Below are 16,769 nucleotides of genomic sequence, written 5' to 3' on the forward strand. Positions count from 1 at the left end.
CGGTTTGCACACCATGACGAAAGGAGGCTAGCAGGGTTTGAAAACACCTCTAGAAAAAGAGGCAACAGCTCGGGCAACTCGCTGGGATTTCCCACGCAGGAAATGCACCAAACCTCTCGGGCTGGGGGGAAGCGAGCCCGGCCGGGGCACCCCCGCCCCCTGAAGGCCTCCCCGGCACCGGCGGCCGGTTACCCCGGCGACGCCCCGCCCCGCTGGCGGCAGCCGTTGCCGCGCGACGAGCGGAGCCCAGGGCGGCTGAGGAGGGGCTGGGGGGCGGCTGCGTGTCCCCGGTCCGGCCGGCACCCCTCGGGCCAGGCCATGGCCGAGCCTCACCGGGACCCCCCGCCCCGGGCTGTTCCGCGGGAAGAGCAGGAGTGGGGCCGCAGGGACCGGCCCGGGCCCGAGCAGGACTCCGGGCAGCCGCCCTTGGCGGACTCTGGGACTGGGCGAGAGCCTTATCAGCCTCAGCAGTCGGAACCGGGACCAGCTTCCTATGTAAGGCAAGGGGCTGATGAGTCGCAAGGGCTGGGAAAGCACATTTATCAGCCACCTGCTCCCGGCCGAGACCCCCACCAAGCACAAGACCAGAGAGGAAGTGCCGGCCAGACCCACGCACCAGGACAAGAACTGTGTCAGTCGCAGTCACCGATTCCACACCTCTACCGTCCACCCGGAGCAGAACAAGCCTCTTACAAGCTACAGACACCAGAATTAAACAGCAGCCAGCGATACGTGCTGGGACAAGGCTCTCACCACACACAGGAATCAAGGCAAAGCATGTATCAGTCCTATGCTCTAGGATTAGACCCGTACCAAACACAAGAACCAAAAAGTGCCTATCGGACATATGCAGTAGGACAAGATCCCTATCAAGCCTATGAAGGTGGGCATGGCCCCTATCAGCCACATGAACCAGGTTATGGTCTCTATCAGCCAGGATACAGCCCATATGATGATCAGATACTCAATCCCAAATCCCGAACACTGGCAATTCAGAACGCAAAAGCCTTTTTACTGAAGAGCAGCACAGCATCTGGCATGAACTTGTAAGTCTGAAAAAGGGACACAACTGAAAGGGGTAGGGAGTATGAGTGGACAGAAAAGTAGTGTTGGTAAAAGGGCAAAGGGTTATGTTAAGAAAGGGAGGGGTACCAGGCAGGTACATACAGAATGGGAGAGTATATTATAAATGCAATAGTTCATCGCCACGTGATACTTGTGTGTGTCCAAAATCTTTCAGAATCAAAATTCCTAAGTGAATTTATAGAGGTCAAAGGGAAATTGATTTGATTAAGGGCAACTGTAAATTCAGTTTCAGCCCCTGAGGCAGGTGCGTTACATACTAAAAATGGAAGATGGGACTACTCCTAAGTATATTATTATCAGGCTAGTTTCAAGTCTAATTTCCTGTAATGCGCCATGATCCCCTTTCACCTAACTATTCCAGCAATTTCTCCAAACTCCAGGTGATGAGCTTCTACTTTTTATATTAAAAACATAGTATTCTAAGACTTTTGAATAGAGGCCAATAATATTTATATTTATATTACAGATATGATCATCTTGCTAATATGCTAACAAAGATCCTGGATGAACAGCCCACAAATGCAGTAGACATAATTGAGAATATCAGCAAGGATGTGAAGTGGGCTCAGTTTCAGAAAAAAATGGACACTCTTCGAGATGAACATGAGATTCTTCCAACATTTGAAGCTGCAGAAAAGCGTAAAGCTTTGTTCCTCAAGGCAAATGGAGAAGGAGATGAAGAACTAGAAGAAGAGGTAGTGAGTTATTACCAGAGAAAAAATATTATATATACCAGGGGATGGATGGGAGGATGGCAGGAATGGAAAGGAAGAAGGAAGGAATTTGTGGTCTTCCTTGTAGTATTGTCTCTCATGATAGTATAAATAATTGCAGCCCCTGTACCATGTACCCTCTTCATAGTAGAGCTGGTCCCATGTCTAGTTGTGAAGAAGAAAACCCACCTGGTTACTTAGTTGGGATTTTTTCCTGTAGTAAATTTAATATCCTGAGCCTTTAAAGTTATAGATGTTCTAGAGATGATGAACAGAAAATAAAGTTTACAGTATCTCCCATATGCCAGTTCAACACGGAATATTACATCCAAATTTTTTTCTTGATCGAAAAGTGACATTTCTTTACCTAAAGTGACCATAATCCTGGTCACCAGTTTGAGAATATTGTGCACAGCTGCTTCTTTAAAGTAGAGAATGGAGAATTTTGTGATCCTCCAGGTCCACCTTTGGTTCCAGTCTGTCCTTCTCCAACTCAAAAAAAATGGTTATAATTAAGAACTACTAGAATTGAAAACCCATTTCTTAAAACAGGATTTTTCAGTATTCAGTTGCTTACATGCAGAAACATTTGTATCCAACGAAAAATTAAGACAATTCTTATAATTACCAAGGGAAACTAATCAACAAGATGTTGATTTTCATATGAAGTTATCTGTATATATTCAAATGAATTGCCATTGCAGAATACAAATACTAACAACAGAAGAGACACTCTTTCATCTTTTCCATAGACTATTCTACAGTAGGAGTATACAGTGGTAAAAATGGAAAAAAGTAAGGTATTTCTGAAATGAATTTTGAATTTTTCATACTCCTGCCTGTCTTCCTTTGATATAAGAAAGCTGGAAGGGCCAAAGAAGTTCCATATGATACTAGCACTGCTTCTTCCAAATTCCCTACCCTGCCATGTACAACTTCTAATATGTCTGTGTATGGTACACCCCTACCCCCATGAAATAAGAGAGGGGTGATAAAGCAAATGGAAATATTTAATGAAATCTTCATTATTGGCCTATTTCTGCTTCCACTGAAGCCAGCTGGAGTCTTATTATGGACTTCAGTAAGAGCAGGGGCCAGAATTTTTAAAAATGCAGGAACCTTTATGCCAACATGTTCAAAAGAGCAACATTCACTCCAGAGAAATATTGCTGGTCTGCTGTCTAAACATATAAAATATGTATTATATTTTCCCCAAATGCATCTGCCACAAACACAAGGAAACACAGTTGACAGGATTTGCGGGCATCAAGGCCTCCTACATAGCTGACATGCCCTAGCAGTGAAGCCCTGTGTAAGAATTCTGACTTTCCTTGTTTTTCAGTCATTAAAAGTGAGTTTGAATTTTGAAATCCCATATTCTAAATGTGTCAGTTCATCTGTGTTCTCTTCTTTCCCTTAAAATGGCATTTTTAGTTTTTCTAAATGATAGTGGCAGATATAGTGAATGAATGACTGCAAAGGACTTTGAGACAATGAGTGGCACTGTAGGAAAATGAAGTATAACATTCAGTGGATAACGTTTAATTTTTCAAATAGATAATTATACCATTCTTCAGCTCTAACTCTGGATCCTCTTTCCTAGGGAGAGACCCCTCTACCTAATGTGATGGAAACAGCTTTTTATTTTGAACAGGCTGGAATTGGCTTGAGCAAAGATGAATCCTATCACATATTCCTTGCACTTAAAAAACTAATTAGTGTTCAGCCAGTCCGGACCTGTCGCTTCTGGGGCAAAATTTTGGGCCTGGAGATGAACTACATTATAGCTGAAGTACAGTACCATGAGGGGGAAGAGGAGGAGGAAACAGAAGACGAAGAAGGTATTGAGGAAGGAGGGAAAGGGATGGGTGAGGTTGAAGATGAAGATGAGAAGAATGAAAAAGAAGATGAACCACCAAAGTCTACCTATAAGCCCCCACCTGTCATCCCAAAAGAGGAAAATGGGACTGGGGCTAATAAATATGTCTACTTTGTCTGTAATGAGCCAGGAAAACCCTGGGTGAAGTTGCCTCCAGTGACACCAGCCCAGATTGTCTGTGCCAGGAAAATCAAGAAGTTCTTCACCGGTAGGCTGGATGCACCTGTTGTGAGCTTTCCTCCTTTCCCTGGAAATGAGGCCAATTACCTGCGTGCACAGATAGCTCGGATCTCAGCGGGAACCCACATCTCTCCCATTGGATTTTACCAGTTTGCAGAGGAAGAAGGAGATGAAGAGGAGGAGGGAGGAGGAGGAAGAGACACATATGAAGAAAACCCCGATTTTCAACCCCCTTCAGTGGCTGAAATGGTGGATTCTCTCTCCACGTGGGTACACCATGGACAGAGTATTCTAAAGCAGGTATGTTCTGGCATAGCTCACATGGACCTCAGATACCATTCACACTGTGGCACTAATAGGGTTTCAGAATGTAAATGAAACTCCTCACCTGCACATTTGAACTATTCACCAGAAATAGTATTCAACTGAAATATTTTTCTACAGAAAATATATTTGATGTAGTTTATAATATCTAAATATGTTGCATGTATTTACATATGGCATATATTTTTATATATTTTATAGAGATATGTTTAGGAACCTTCTAGGTTTAGTACTTTTTTCAATGGTGTGTGCTTGAGATTGAAACCTATCTTTAGATAACAGTAGGGAGTTGGGCCTTGAAAGATAACAATAATTTCTGGTAGTCTTCTATATTAGGTTTTCTTTTGTGAAGTCCTTACTTGACCAAAATATTTAAAATTCTCTTTTCTTGGGTAGAAGGCTAAAATGCAGACAGCTTATGATTGTATGCTAAATGGAACTTACTTGATGTTTTCTTCTTATTTTTCATTTTTTACTTTCTGCTGTGAAACATTCACATGAAAAACCTTAAAAGCTGTGGTATCAGGCTAGTGCTGGAAAGAGGTATTGCTAATTTGATGATGATTGCTGGGTGACTTGCTGGCCAGTCACCAGTTCAAGAATGCTAGTGTAAACCAACAGCAAATAGTAGGAAATAAGGTTTAAAAATATTACCAGCAAAGCAAAAGTTATAAGAATAAAATCTATATGCATTAGAATCTTATGAACATTTGTTACATTCCTCTGACTAGTAGGTAAATAACAAGGCAGATTTTAAAAGAAAGGGGCAAAGTCTGTAAGTTAAACCTCTTAGTTTGCAGTAACTGGTAATCTAGCAAGGATATAAAACAAACTGGCAAGGAACTGAAGGCCACAAAACAACAAAAAGCCGATGACAGTGGTATAAGGATATTCTGAAATATTAAGCAGGGATGAGGGAGGAATGAGGGATATAGGGAACACTCTGCCAAGAGGATACAGTATTCTGCCAACAATATACCAATTCCTGAATATATTTTTTCTTTTCTTCCCCCCCTCCCTTAACTGTGTGTGCATGTGCCTGCGCCAATTATTTTAACTGGATTGCATTCTTTCAGTGATTGTTACATGTATTTATTATTTTTCCATATCAATTATAGGGTCGCTGTGTTTGGTTTAATCCTTTTCAAAAATCAGAGGAAGAAGAAGAAGAAGATGAAGAGGAGGAGAAAGCAGAGGAGCCGGATGAACTACAGCAAGAAATAGGACCTCCTCTTCTTACTCCACTCTCTGAAGATGAAGGTATTCTTCATGGAATATTAATCTTTTGATAGACAGCCACTAGTAATGTTGGCATTTAGGTAGTAAATACTTGAATTTATAGGTATCTGATGCTTCATGGAGCAATATAGGTTGCCCCTGTAGGGTAAGCGCATTCTTTTACAGAATTGATCAAAGGCAAAACGGTTAACAGTATTGACAATAAAACTGAAATAATTGGGTTTACTAGTTAACAATCTTGTTGAGAACAAAGGGAAAAAATACTTCAGACTTGTCAGGCTACTGCAAGTTCAAGACAGCTCACTACATGAAATATATTCAGCTATTTTTCCATCACATTTTAGACAAAAAAAACTGTGCGTGCATGTGTAAATAAATAAATAGATATACGTACACCCATGCATAGATATACAGATTTAGATCCTGTAGCATATTACTGCAGCAAATCATGGGAATATGGGAACCTGCATATTAGATTACATCAATAGTAAATTATTTTCCTACTCTCCATTCATTGATCAAGGTAATATGTAACTATATGATTTATCCATAAGTAATAAACAGTCCTTGACAAAACAAAAAGCGGTGAGTACTATTGAATTTCAGGAGCATGATCTGTTCTGTACATTGCTCTGTTAGCAATCCTGTGCTACCTACCCATACATCCAAACCACCTGTTTTAATACAGCACCTACATTTATTGTTTCTGACTTCTGGATCTTCTAACATGCAACTTATTATAACAATTGCTTGAATTCTGGGGAAGTCTTGTAGCTCAGCCTTAAATACTTTTTTAATATTTTAAAACCTCTTAAATAGAGGCTCTTAAGTCAATTTATTAATGGACTGTGTGTTTGGCTGCCTCTAGGAATTCAAAACATCCCTGCTTGGACAGCTCAGCCTTCTACAAACCTGATCCCACAATACGCTGTTGCAGTCCTCCAGTCTAACCGATGGCCCGGAGCGTATGCCTTTGCAGCTGGCAAGTGAGTAGCTAGTTGACATGGTTACAACAACCAACTGTATAGGCTAAACACAGATACCCATCTAATGAAGTCGAAGTTGCTTTATTATTAATTCGTTGGCTGAATTCTAACTATTCCAGAGACTGATGGAGAAGGGCACTTAAATGCCCATAGCAACAGTAAATATGTATTTAATACTGAAAATGAATAATCATTGGAAAGGCTAGTATAAAGGTAATGGATGTAAATGTCCCATTAGTATTTGGGCACAGTCCTTGACTTATAACCTATGTTCTTGAGTCTGTAGTACTTTTTACATAAATTACTGCATTTGGTAGTTCTAAAGTTCATTCATTTCCTCCACACATGGTACTGTCTTTTAAATACTTCTCTTATAATATATCTGTGCCACAGTGGCATTTTACACAGCAGAGTAAGGATGCCTGACATTATCTCCACCATTGTTGTTGGGGGGAGAATACGTGATCTTTCAGTTTTCTTTCTCAGGAAATTTGATAACATCTACATTGGCTGGGGTCACAAATACAGCCCAGAGAACCATGCTCCCGCACTGCCTCCACCAGTGCAAGCAGAATACCCCAGCGGGCCAGAAATCACGGAGACAAGAGACCCCACTCTGGAAGAGGAACTGGCTTTCAGGGCTGCGAAGGAAGAAGCCTTAGCTGCAACTGAGGAAGAGGAAGATGAGGAAGATGATGTTGAGGATGATGAAGAGGAGGAAGATGATTAAGATGTGGGGGGAAACATTTCTATTTTGAAAGTTTAAACATTAATAATATTTTCATAATTTAGTTGACCTTAAAAGAAATGTAATTGGAGGATGCCTTCCTTTTTGATTTCTGTACGTTTTTCTTTGCATCCATCTTCCCCTCCTTCCCCTCCTCCCAGGCCCCCCGCGCTAGCCTGAAGACTGCATTGCTTTCACTGCAAGACAACGCAATAAAGTAGCCTTTTCGTAGAAGAGTAGGCAAACGTGGTCCGTTTGTTTCCAATAATAATACTGCTTTGAACTAACTTAACCGCCATCTGCCAAACGTTTGTCTTGTTTTTCTAACCCGCACTTCAACACCTATACAAATTTTACTTAAACCAAAATTTAAAAACAAACATAGTTAGAGAACAACGTCACTTCTATGTGTGAAAGGATGCCATTTAAAGTCAGTAGATAGCTTATGCAGTCACCGACCGGCCGGCCGGCACCACCGCAGGGCCTTCGGCGGGAGGGTGGCGCTCGCGCACCCGGCCCTCACTGCACCGCCCCCTGCCCCCCCCCCCCCGTCAGCCTTTGGCCAGTGGTACGCTCCGCCGCAGCGTCCGCCCCGCGCGGGCCAATAGGAAGCGGCCTGGGGAGAAGTTCAAACCCCGGTGGCGGTTGGGTGGCTTCGTTGCTGGGCCGGTGGTGGCGGGCGAGGAGGGAGTGAGCTGTGCGCGCCCAGCGGCCGCGGGGATGGCGGAGGAGGGCGCCGTGACGGTCTGCGTGCGCCTGCGGCCCCTCATCGCCAGGTGAGGCGCCGCCCGGGCGGCAGGGCCGGGCACGGGGCGGGGAGGCTGCGGTCCTGCGCTGCCCGCGGCCTCGGCCTCCCCCCGGTGTTGCCGTGCCCATCCCTCGCCTTCCGCTGGGCCCCCGGGAGTTCCCTCCGAGGAGGGGGAGGCTGGGGCGTAAGGGCGGCGTCCCTGCCTGCTGAGGAAGGAGTGGGGCGGGGCGGAGAGGGCTGGCGGGCCCTTGGGGAAGAGGGGCGCTCGCGGTGGGGGGGCAGGCCCGCGTTGCAGGAGCAGGGTCCTAACCTAATAAAGCTAACAGGATATCTCTTCTTTTAGAGAAAATGCTTTGGAGGATAAAGTGTCATTCCACTGGAAAAGTGAAAATAATACTATTTCCGAAGTGAATGGGACAAAAGTCTTCAGTTACGGTAAGAATATGAAAGCGATTGTTTTCTTTTGATGCTTACATGGACCTTCATTACTCCACTGCTTGAATGCATGCTAACATCAAGGGCCTTAGCCTTCTGCGATGTCCCTGAACTTTTTTTCCAGCTTCATAAAGTTGAAGGACTGCCATTGGGGCACACACAATTTAGGAACGTGCTTTTGAAGTCATCTTCCTGTTGGACCCTGCTTTCTCTGTTCTGGTTCGTGCTGTAGAGTGGTTTTGGAACACTGAGCTGGATTCTTTTCATGTGAATTCCAGTTACAAGTGGACTAGACTGGGGCTAGTCCAGAGCATTTAGGGAGAAGGGGCGGGGGGGGAACCAAAACTGAAAAGTGCCTGGTGTGGATGTTAGATCCTCATAACTAACTGCCTCACTCTGAGTCTCTTCCTACTGATCCATTTTATTTGTTAACATGAATGTAGCCACTACAAAGATTTTTCTCAAACTATAGTTTCCATAAAACCATGTTCCCAAGCTAGTAGTTTAACAAGTAGCCTGCCTTGTCAGGCTTATGCTCATCATAGATAAACTAGTCATAACTGGTTTTAGGATTAAATGGGATGGCTATTTAACTGTGTCCATCATTCTTAGGGTTTTTTTTTTGGCTTCTCTGTTGTCTGTTGTATCTTTCTTGGTTCTAGGTTTAATATTTCTTTTTAAAACAGAAGAAAGCCTGCGTTAGCAGTGTCACAATTAAATTTTATGTTTGAATTATCCTACAAACAATCTGATGTGCATTTATTGGATGTGAAGTCAGTGATACTGAGTAAGGTGACAGCGTGGGTTTGACTTGCAATACAGTGGATTTACATCCTTTAATTTTTTTTTAAGATCGTGTCTTCCACTCAAGTGACAACACGCAGCAGTTATATGAAGGAGTAGCTGTTCCAATTATACAGTCAGCTGTGCAAGGTTATAATGGTAAGTTTTAAAACTGTGTTTAAATCCTGTTTGTAATGTAGATCACAAGTAGTTAGTAAAATTTAACCATCTTCCTAGGCACAATTTTTGCTTATGGACAGACTGCTTCAGGGAAGACATACACAATGATGGGAAATGAAGATTCTGTGGGCATTATCCCTAAGGCAATTCAACATGTTTTCAAAATTATCTGTGAGGTGAGCAATTCCATTAAATTGAAGTGGCTGAAAGGACTAGTAATATTTGTGATTGTACAGAAAAATTAATTTTCATATGAAGGAGCTTGTGAAGTAAATGAATTTATATTGGACAATATGTTACAGTTTCTTTGCTAGCCTTGCAAAGATGTCACTTATTAAAAAAAATGGACTCTATTAGTTGGAATCAAGTCAGAACAAAACTGGGGGGGTGTTGTTAAACTTGCAAATATCCTAAACCTTGATTACAAGTATAAACAGATGCTTACTCATTAATGTGGTAGATAAGGTAATGTGAAGCTTTGTGTTTAAAAAAACCAGTATAAAGACTTTTCTTAGTGGGAAGAGTATGACACAACTTACTTATTTCAGGCTTTCAAAAGAATCATAGGCTAATTGCTTAACGCTAATAGGAAGTAAGGAGAAGGTGTAGGTTAAAACAGTGATTTCCAAAACATCATCTGCAGAGCACTTGACTCTGCCTTGAGGATATCAGGTACTTGTTGTCAGTTATATGAAATGGTCACTGCTCCTTTGAGGAGGGTGAGGGTGTATTAGGGGGTCTGAAAAAGTAACTAAAGCCAAGACAACTTTCCATGGTGCTGTCATCCTTGAGTCCATTGTGCAGCCTCTCCTCATCCCAGTATTCTCTACCAGGCAGGCAGGAGAAGCAGCAGCAGCAGTGGGGTGGCTGTTGTCACACTTTTGTAGGAAAGTTATCTTATTTTTGTAACCTACGAAAAGTGAAATACCATTAATGCAGCTGCGAAGAGGTGGGATAGAAGAAAAATGATTATTGGTAGATGCTAATGGGGAAAGAAATATGTGGAATGATATCCAAACATATACCTTTTTGTTCAGAGTACTTGTGTTAAAAGGTGTCTGTTGATTAGTCTGGTGGTTTGTTTGGATTTTTTTTTTCTTCCTTTGAACATTAGATTCCAGATAGAGAATTCTTGCTAAGGGTTTCTTACATGGAAATCTACAATGAAACCATTACAGACTTGCTTTGTGACATCAGGAAAAAGAAGCCTCTGGGAATTCGTGAGGATGTTAATGTAAGTGGATGTTGTGTAGGCTAAGTATTGTACTTGCCTGGAGTGAAAGAAGTTTAATTTAAAAAAAAAAAACAAAACCCAAAGCAAAAACCAAACCAGCCTTCAGAGGCATCTAGTTCCAAACTTTTCTGTGTCACATTGTATGATTGTTATCTTCAGAATTACCAGAAGGACACTTGATGTAGTAGAATAACAACGGTGAAGTTGGCCTTGCTGTTGCTGGTTCATCTTTATATATGTTTGTAATTGTAGGCTTAATCCCTGAAGTTTTCCAGAATAGTATGTGTTATTTAACTTTGGCAGTGAATACTTGCAAGTTGTCTAGCTAATAAGACTTCTACAAGCATCATATTAAGCCTCTAGCTCAATGTGTTAAGTCTTCAGCAGATATGCAGAGATACTTTAATACTGTCTTCATATCATCTACAACATAGATACTTTTATTCTACTGGTAATCATAGAATAACCATCAGACTAGAACTATTCAGTAAGATGATCAGCAGGGAAAAATAAATCTATGTAATGCCATCATCAGTTTCTTTAAGTTTTGTAGCAAATAATAAAAATCAGTGGTTTGGTTTGGGGTTTTTTTTGTTGTTGTTTTGGGGGTGAGGTGGGTTGGTTGGTTTATTTTCTTTCAATGCCCTAAATGATCAGTGCTTTTGGAACTTGGGAGGAAGGGAAACTTACCAGTTGTACGATTATGGCCTTTTAACGTTTACTGAGAAATACACTTCCGGATTCCCTCAGAAAATGTCCAGAAGGATATTTCCCTTACCAGATTTATTTTTAGGAACTTTCTAGATCTTTGTTTGTTTGATGCCCGTGCCTTTAGGCTGCAGTTATGATAAAGGTCTAAACTTTCCCTGTTCCCTGTGTTCATAGTGAAGACATTCTACTGATGGTACTTCCTTTTAAGAAGGAAGCAAATTAATAAATACCATAATAATTGCTAGTAATGTTAACTTAGTGTATTGAACTGAGTTTTAGAGGTCAGTGAAATTAATTTCTGGTTTTGTTCTTAAGAGGAATACATATGTAGAAGATCTGATTGAAGAGGTGGTGGTTGCCCCAGAACAAGTTATGGAATGGATCAGAAAAGGAGAAAGTGAGTTGTTTAGCCAATGTCATCTTAGAAAAGCATTGATGAATCGGGTACAGCTAGAATCATGGGGTACCTCTTTGAGATTATATTCAGAAATCAGTATTTTTCATATAGTTTTAAAATGGTACTTTTTGTCTGTTATTTCCAGTTTATCATAATATAAGCAGAAGTATTCTAATATTGCTTTTTGACAGAAAATCGCCATTATGGAGAAACAAAAATGAATGAACACAGCAGCCGTTCTCACACTATCTTCAGAATGGTAAAAAATGTTTCGCTATTAGGAGGGGTTTTACTGTTTTCTAAGTGACAAAAACTTTATTGCACCCTCTTCTTCTAGATCATTGAAAGCAGAGAACGAAGTGACCCTGCAAATGCAAACTGTGATGGAGCAGTGATGGTATCCCACTTGGTAAGCTGTATTCCAAGAAGTTATTAAATAGGCATTTAAGTAGAAAATTTACTGTTACCACTTGTTTAAGAGAAGATATAATGACATTACAAGCATGCTTTGTTGTTAACTTCTGCCAGACACTTCTCAAGCAGAAATAATGTTCTGGATCATCTGTACAGAGGGAGACTCCTGGGATGTTATCTAGCGGATATCTTCCCACCAAAGGGATTCTGACATGGGAATAGTTCCTAGACAATTCATGCTGTATTGGGGAGTGTTATGGCCTTCCCAGGAGCTTAAGGGACTATTGTCGAGTGCTCTGGCATTTTGTTAAACACAGCTTCCCCTGCTGACAAGTTCCTGACCCCTACACGCAGCTCCTGACCACTGACAAACCCACTGAATTGACTTCTAAAGTGGGTAACCTTGAGACTTCTCTTATCCTCACATTTAGTAGTTGTTAAAAGAACATGTGGCCTACAGTTGCAATTGCCAGAGGATTAATTTTTTCAAAAGTAACCCTAGTTAGCATCTCTTCAGATTACTAGTGTATGAAATATTCTAAGCTGGGGGCAAAAAGCTGCTGATCTCCAGGGGAGTGTTTTGGTTTCTGAAGCCTTCTTTATGCTGCCTTTTCTTGATTCTCAGAAAAGAATCCATATCAACTGGAGGAATGAAATCAATATGAAAGCATCTGAGCTTGTTAAAATCCACATGAGCACTCTCATTCAGAATTGGGAATAGCATTAAGTCAGTCATGTTCTGGAAAGAGATTTGTGTTCTGGCTTCATATGAAAAAGCTCTGGGATCTGAATGTAAACACTGCTTGTGCAGTATCTGAGCAAACTACTGCCTGCTTTATTTTCTCACTGTAGCTTATGGGATCTACTCTTCTTACACCACCTTCCACCCTGTCTCTCTGTTCCAGCTGACTTCATAGTAACCTCTAGTATAGGTAGCATGTGTACCAGTGTATATGTATGTACCTATGTATATAGTATAACTAGGTTTTACTGTAATGGGGGAGATAGGGGATTTTTTGGCCTGTTGTGGCTTGGAGTTAGTCCAGGATTTTACCCTTCTGAAATGGAAACCCATTAAAGTGAGGGCTACTTGCTCAGGCAAATCATTATGGGATGCTGTGAAGTTCTAGCTGACTTGGAACCATACTGAGGGAGGCTTTTCCTCTGGTACTTAATTTCTTCCTTTCCTTATCCCCACAATGACAGGCAAGGAGAGACATACAGCTGAATCAGGGCAGGGTGCTAGATAATCTCATCTAGGCTCTCTTCCCCATGAAAGATTTGACCAGATGATCTGTGATTTTATGAAGCTTCCTACGGCTTGAATCTGTAGTTAACACTTCCTTACTGAGAAACTATATTTATCTTCTTGTTACTGAGTGTAGGGGAATTACACTGCAAGACTGAAACACTGTTCAGGGTGGTATTAGGAGTTTGTACAAGCTTATTCCATGTCCTTATGTACCTTGAAATTATTGGTTGGTATGTGTGTAGTAGGTATGGATTACTTCCAGTAATGACAGAGCTGTTGCTTTTTTCTAAGTGTAACTTTAGCTTATGAAATTCCTAGCAGAAATTTAGAGTTAAGAGGATCTAAAACTAAATGGCCTCAGAACTAACCTGTGAAATATTTAATGAATTTGCAGAACTTGGTAGATCTGGCAGGCAGTGAAAGAGCGAGTCAAACAGGTTCTGAAGGTGAGTGTTAAATGAGGCTCTCCTGATGACCACTTCTGTTAATTAACCCTTGTGAGAGACTGTGATTGAAGGGAAATTATTTATGTGCTATTGTGCTACTTATTGTTTAAATCTCTTTTCCCATTGGTGGGGCAGGATCTACTCAGGAAAATACTGAAAATGCTGTAAAGTGCAAACAGGTAGTAATACGGCTTTTCTAGAACAGCTGGTCCAGCAACAGTCATGCACTGAACTAATACAATGGAGATAAATCAGTAAAGATTCACCTGTAGTAAAGAAATCATTAGAAACTTGTAGGGACTTACATGTAAAGGTGAAGAGTGACTAGATGGCTCACTCTTTAGATAAGAGGAAGCTTGATCATTAGCAATGACAGCATGAAGCTGCACAAAAAAGCCTTTATAATTAAAAAAAAAGTGATCCGAGAGAAACACAAGTTAATATTCTCTTCTACAAGGAATAACTTACCCCAAAGTTGTATCTAGGGCTGGTTTGGTTTACTTACACATGTAAATATGGGCATATACACAATTTAGACAGGAAACCAAGTTAAAGTTCTTATAGCCCCTGCTACTTACTATGTAAAGATTATTCGTGTTTATGATAGCTTACTATCTTATCTTGATACATTTCAGCTATTACAAAGGACTTGATACTGGCTGCTGATGGGTCATAATACATTGTGGCACTTGAGATTTAACTCTTGTGTAATCCCTCTGAGTATAACTTAGCACAAAAGCTTGACAGGTTGAAAATGTATCTTAATGTTGTTTTAAATTAAAAAAAAAATAACCAAAAATTACTGTGTGATACCCAGGTGTCCGACTGAAAGAAGGCTGCAATATAAACAGGAGCTTGTTCATTCTGGGTCAAGTTATCAAAAAACTTTGTGATGACCCTTCTGGGTAAGCACTGGTGCTTGTATATCAGTTTTAAGAGAAGTCACTAATAAACTAAGAAATTAAACTCTATATATAATCCTATTTTATGTAGGTAACTATTTCAAATAACATTACCTTTAAAAAGATTTACTGCGGTTTTTCTATACAAAAATATTAATTTTTTGTTGTTGTTTTTTCCCTTTCCCTCTTTCATCAGCTTCATAAATTACAGAGACAGCAAGCTGACTCGAATTCTGCAGAACTCCCTTGGAGGAAATGCTAAGACTGTTATTATTTGTACAATTACTCCTGTTTCTTATGATGAAACACTCAGTACTCTTCAGGTAAAACTTTTCATCTGTTTTCAAGCATTATTCTGACTCAAGGCTTCATTGTAGACGAGTTGGAGGAGTGGAAAATACAATCCACTGGATCTGTAGGCACTTGAATCTTCTAAGGGTCCTTTGTGGACTTGGAACTTGAAATACTTGTTTTTTACACAGCATCTTTTCCCAGTTGTCATCTTGTACTAAGTTGTCTAACTAGAGTTTTCTGGTATTTAGAACAAAGCTCCTTCTCTCACCTTGCTGGCAGTAGATAACTTGCTGGAAGTAGATATTTTCTCATTTGCCTTTTCCAAAGACAGTTAGAACAACAAGTTTTTGCTAACACAAGATGTTAGATAGGAAGGGTGGATAACAACTATTTGTGAACTGTATTCTTTAGGTAGGACTGTCTTCCTTTTTTGGTGGTCTTCTGGCTTTTTTGATTAAATAGAAAAATAACTTGGTAAAGTTTAGCTTAAATGTTAGGCTTACTTTTTAGGTATTGATATCGAGCAAAGAAAAGTTAACTTTTCAAAGCTTAGAATGCATGAAAAATAAGCAAATGTAAATATTTGTGTCCTTTATTATATGTTGGTCTTTATCTAATAAACTGTCCCTTTAATTCTGTTGGGAAATGAGAGACGGAATAAATCTTTTGATGTATTTGTTCTCAAACTATTGCCCATGAGAAAATATTCTTCCAGTTTGCTAATACAGCCAAAAGAATGAAGAATACTCCGAAAGTCAATGAGGTACTTGATGATGATGCCCTCCTGAAGAGATACCGCAAAGAAATTCTGGATTTGAAAAAGCAGCTGGAGGAAGTATGTAATAACTTATTAAAATTAGCCTACCCTTAGTACTGATAGCCATTTGCAAACGTTCTGTTTTAAACCAAAACCAGTTAAATTTGGAAGGGTAGGTAAACTGTTTAAAGTGATATCTGTTGTTTCTGTCAATAAGATAGAAATCGAAAAGGTGATGTGAAGTTTAGAACAACTGATGATAGTCAACATATCTGTGTGAAAGCTAACACTGGATGAGATGGACTAACTGAACTGTTTTCTTCCTGCAGGTTAATTCATTTAAGAAGTAGAAATTTGTCGTGCCTTATAGCACGCTCTTATATTGCCACAGATCAAAAGGAATAAGTAACTGACATTCAATAACTTCTTATGAATTAAGCTGGAATCTCTAATCGCAATATATTTTTTTTTTTACCCTTCCCCGTGTTTAACATCAACTTCAGTTGCAAGAAGCTGCAACTGCCTAAGATCACTGGCAAAAGTTATGTCATGTATGGGCAGAAGATACATTTAGAAAATGAACAATAGTAACTTCCCATCAAACAGTGTAGTCTCTCGTGTTCATCTTTCTCCAAAAGTCTATGGAGTTGAGGAGCAATCTTGCAAGTCTTGTTAGAGCTTAGATCGTAAAAGATAAAACATAGTATGTTCAAAATTGTGATTTTCCTGTTCTGGTGGATTAGATGATCAAAAGATGTGTATATTTTTTTGCAAATAAAAAATAGTCATAGGAAAAGTTTAAGGCAAAATAATGGACCTCTTATTTTTAAAGATAATTTGCAGTATAAACTTGCACCTAGAAATGTGTTTACTAACTTCTGATGTAGTAGGTCATGAAGACAGTACTTATTTAAAAACAGAAGAGTTTGGAAAATGCCGTGTGAACTTTGAATTACTCTATGATAAAGTTGCCCCGAAAACTAGCTACTGTAATGTAATTGCTTTACAATAGCATAATTTTTCAGTACTTCAAATTTGAAGAGACCATGTGCACTAGAGTAGCTTTCTGTAATGCTCTCCTC

At 40.2% G+C, this 16,769-nt stretch overlaps 2 protein-coding genes across 5 annotated transcripts in view; both read left to right on the forward strand.

The window, feature by feature from the left end:
- Positions 1-227: 227 nt before the first annotated feature.
- LOC142056924 (radial spoke head protein 6 homolog A-like) lies at positions 228-7,377 on the forward strand. Of its 2 annotated transcripts, none has more exons than XM_075092435.1 (6): positions 228-1,046; positions 1,553-1,784; positions 3,403-4,158; positions 5,301-5,442; positions 6,290-6,407; positions 6,894-7,377. In XM_075092435.1, exons 1-6 carry the CDS (start codon positions 319-321, stop codon positions 7,135-7,137), a joined length of 2,220 nt encoding a protein of 739 aa, XP_074948536.1. In that variant the 5' UTR covers positions 228-318; the 3' UTR covers positions 7,138-7,377. The 2 variants fall into 2 exon arrangements, with proteins under 2 accessions (XP_074948536.1, XP_074948537.1); XM_075092436.1 differs by having other exon boundaries at positions 1,553-1,781.
- A 376-nt stretch (positions 7,378-7,753) lies between these two features.
- CENPE (centromere protein E) overlaps positions 7,754-16,769 on the forward strand; it is a 37,954-nt gene continuing 28,938 nt past the window's right edge. For all 3 annotated transcript variants that reach the window (XM_075090734.1, XM_075090735.1, XM_075090736.1), the window contains exons 1-12: positions 7,754-7,910; positions 8,226-8,317; positions 9,170-9,259; positions 9,338-9,456; positions 10,395-10,514; positions 11,541-11,622; positions 11,814-11,881; positions 11,960-12,031; positions 13,683-13,734; positions 14,552-14,639; positions 14,833-14,959; positions 15,646-15,765. In XM_075090734.1, the coding sequence (XP_074946835.1) occupies positions 7,855-7,910; positions 8,226-8,317; positions 9,170-9,259; positions 9,338-9,456; positions 10,395-10,514; positions 11,541-11,622; positions 11,814-11,881; positions 11,960-12,031; positions 13,683-13,734; positions 14,552-14,639; positions 14,833-14,959; positions 15,646-15,765 (1,086 nt within the window). In that variant the 5' untranslated portion in view covers positions 7,754-7,854. The remainder of the gene's footprint in view (positions 7,911-8,225; positions 8,318-9,169; positions 9,260-9,337; positions 9,457-10,394; positions 10,515-11,540; positions 11,623-11,813; positions 11,882-11,959; positions 12,032-13,682; positions 13,735-14,551; positions 14,640-14,832; positions 14,960-15,645; positions 15,766-16,769) is intronic.

This window comes from Phalacrocorax aristotelis, chromosome 4, assembly GCF_949628215.1.
Source record: "Phalacrocorax aristotelis chromosome 4, bGulAri2.1, whole genome shotgun sequence".
NCBI classification, from domain to species: Eukaryota; Metazoa; Chordata; class Aves; order Suliformes; family Phalacrocoracidae; genus Phalacrocorax; species Phalacrocorax aristotelis.

Excerpts from the sequence above, each read along its gene's own strand:
- LOC142056924 (XM_075092435.1), top strand. The coding sequence starts at position 319 with ATGGCCGAGCCTCACCGGGACCCCCCGCCCCGGGCTGTTCCGCGGGAA. Across the intron at positions 5,443-6,289 it reads TCCACTCTCTGAAGATGAAG|GAATTCAAAACATCCCTGCT; the intron begins GTATTCTTCATG and ends GGCTGCCTCTAG. Across the intron at positions 6,408-6,893 it reads TATGCCTTTGCAGCTGGCAA|GAAATTTGATAACATCTACA; the intron begins GTGAGTAGCTAG and ends TTTCTTTCTCAG.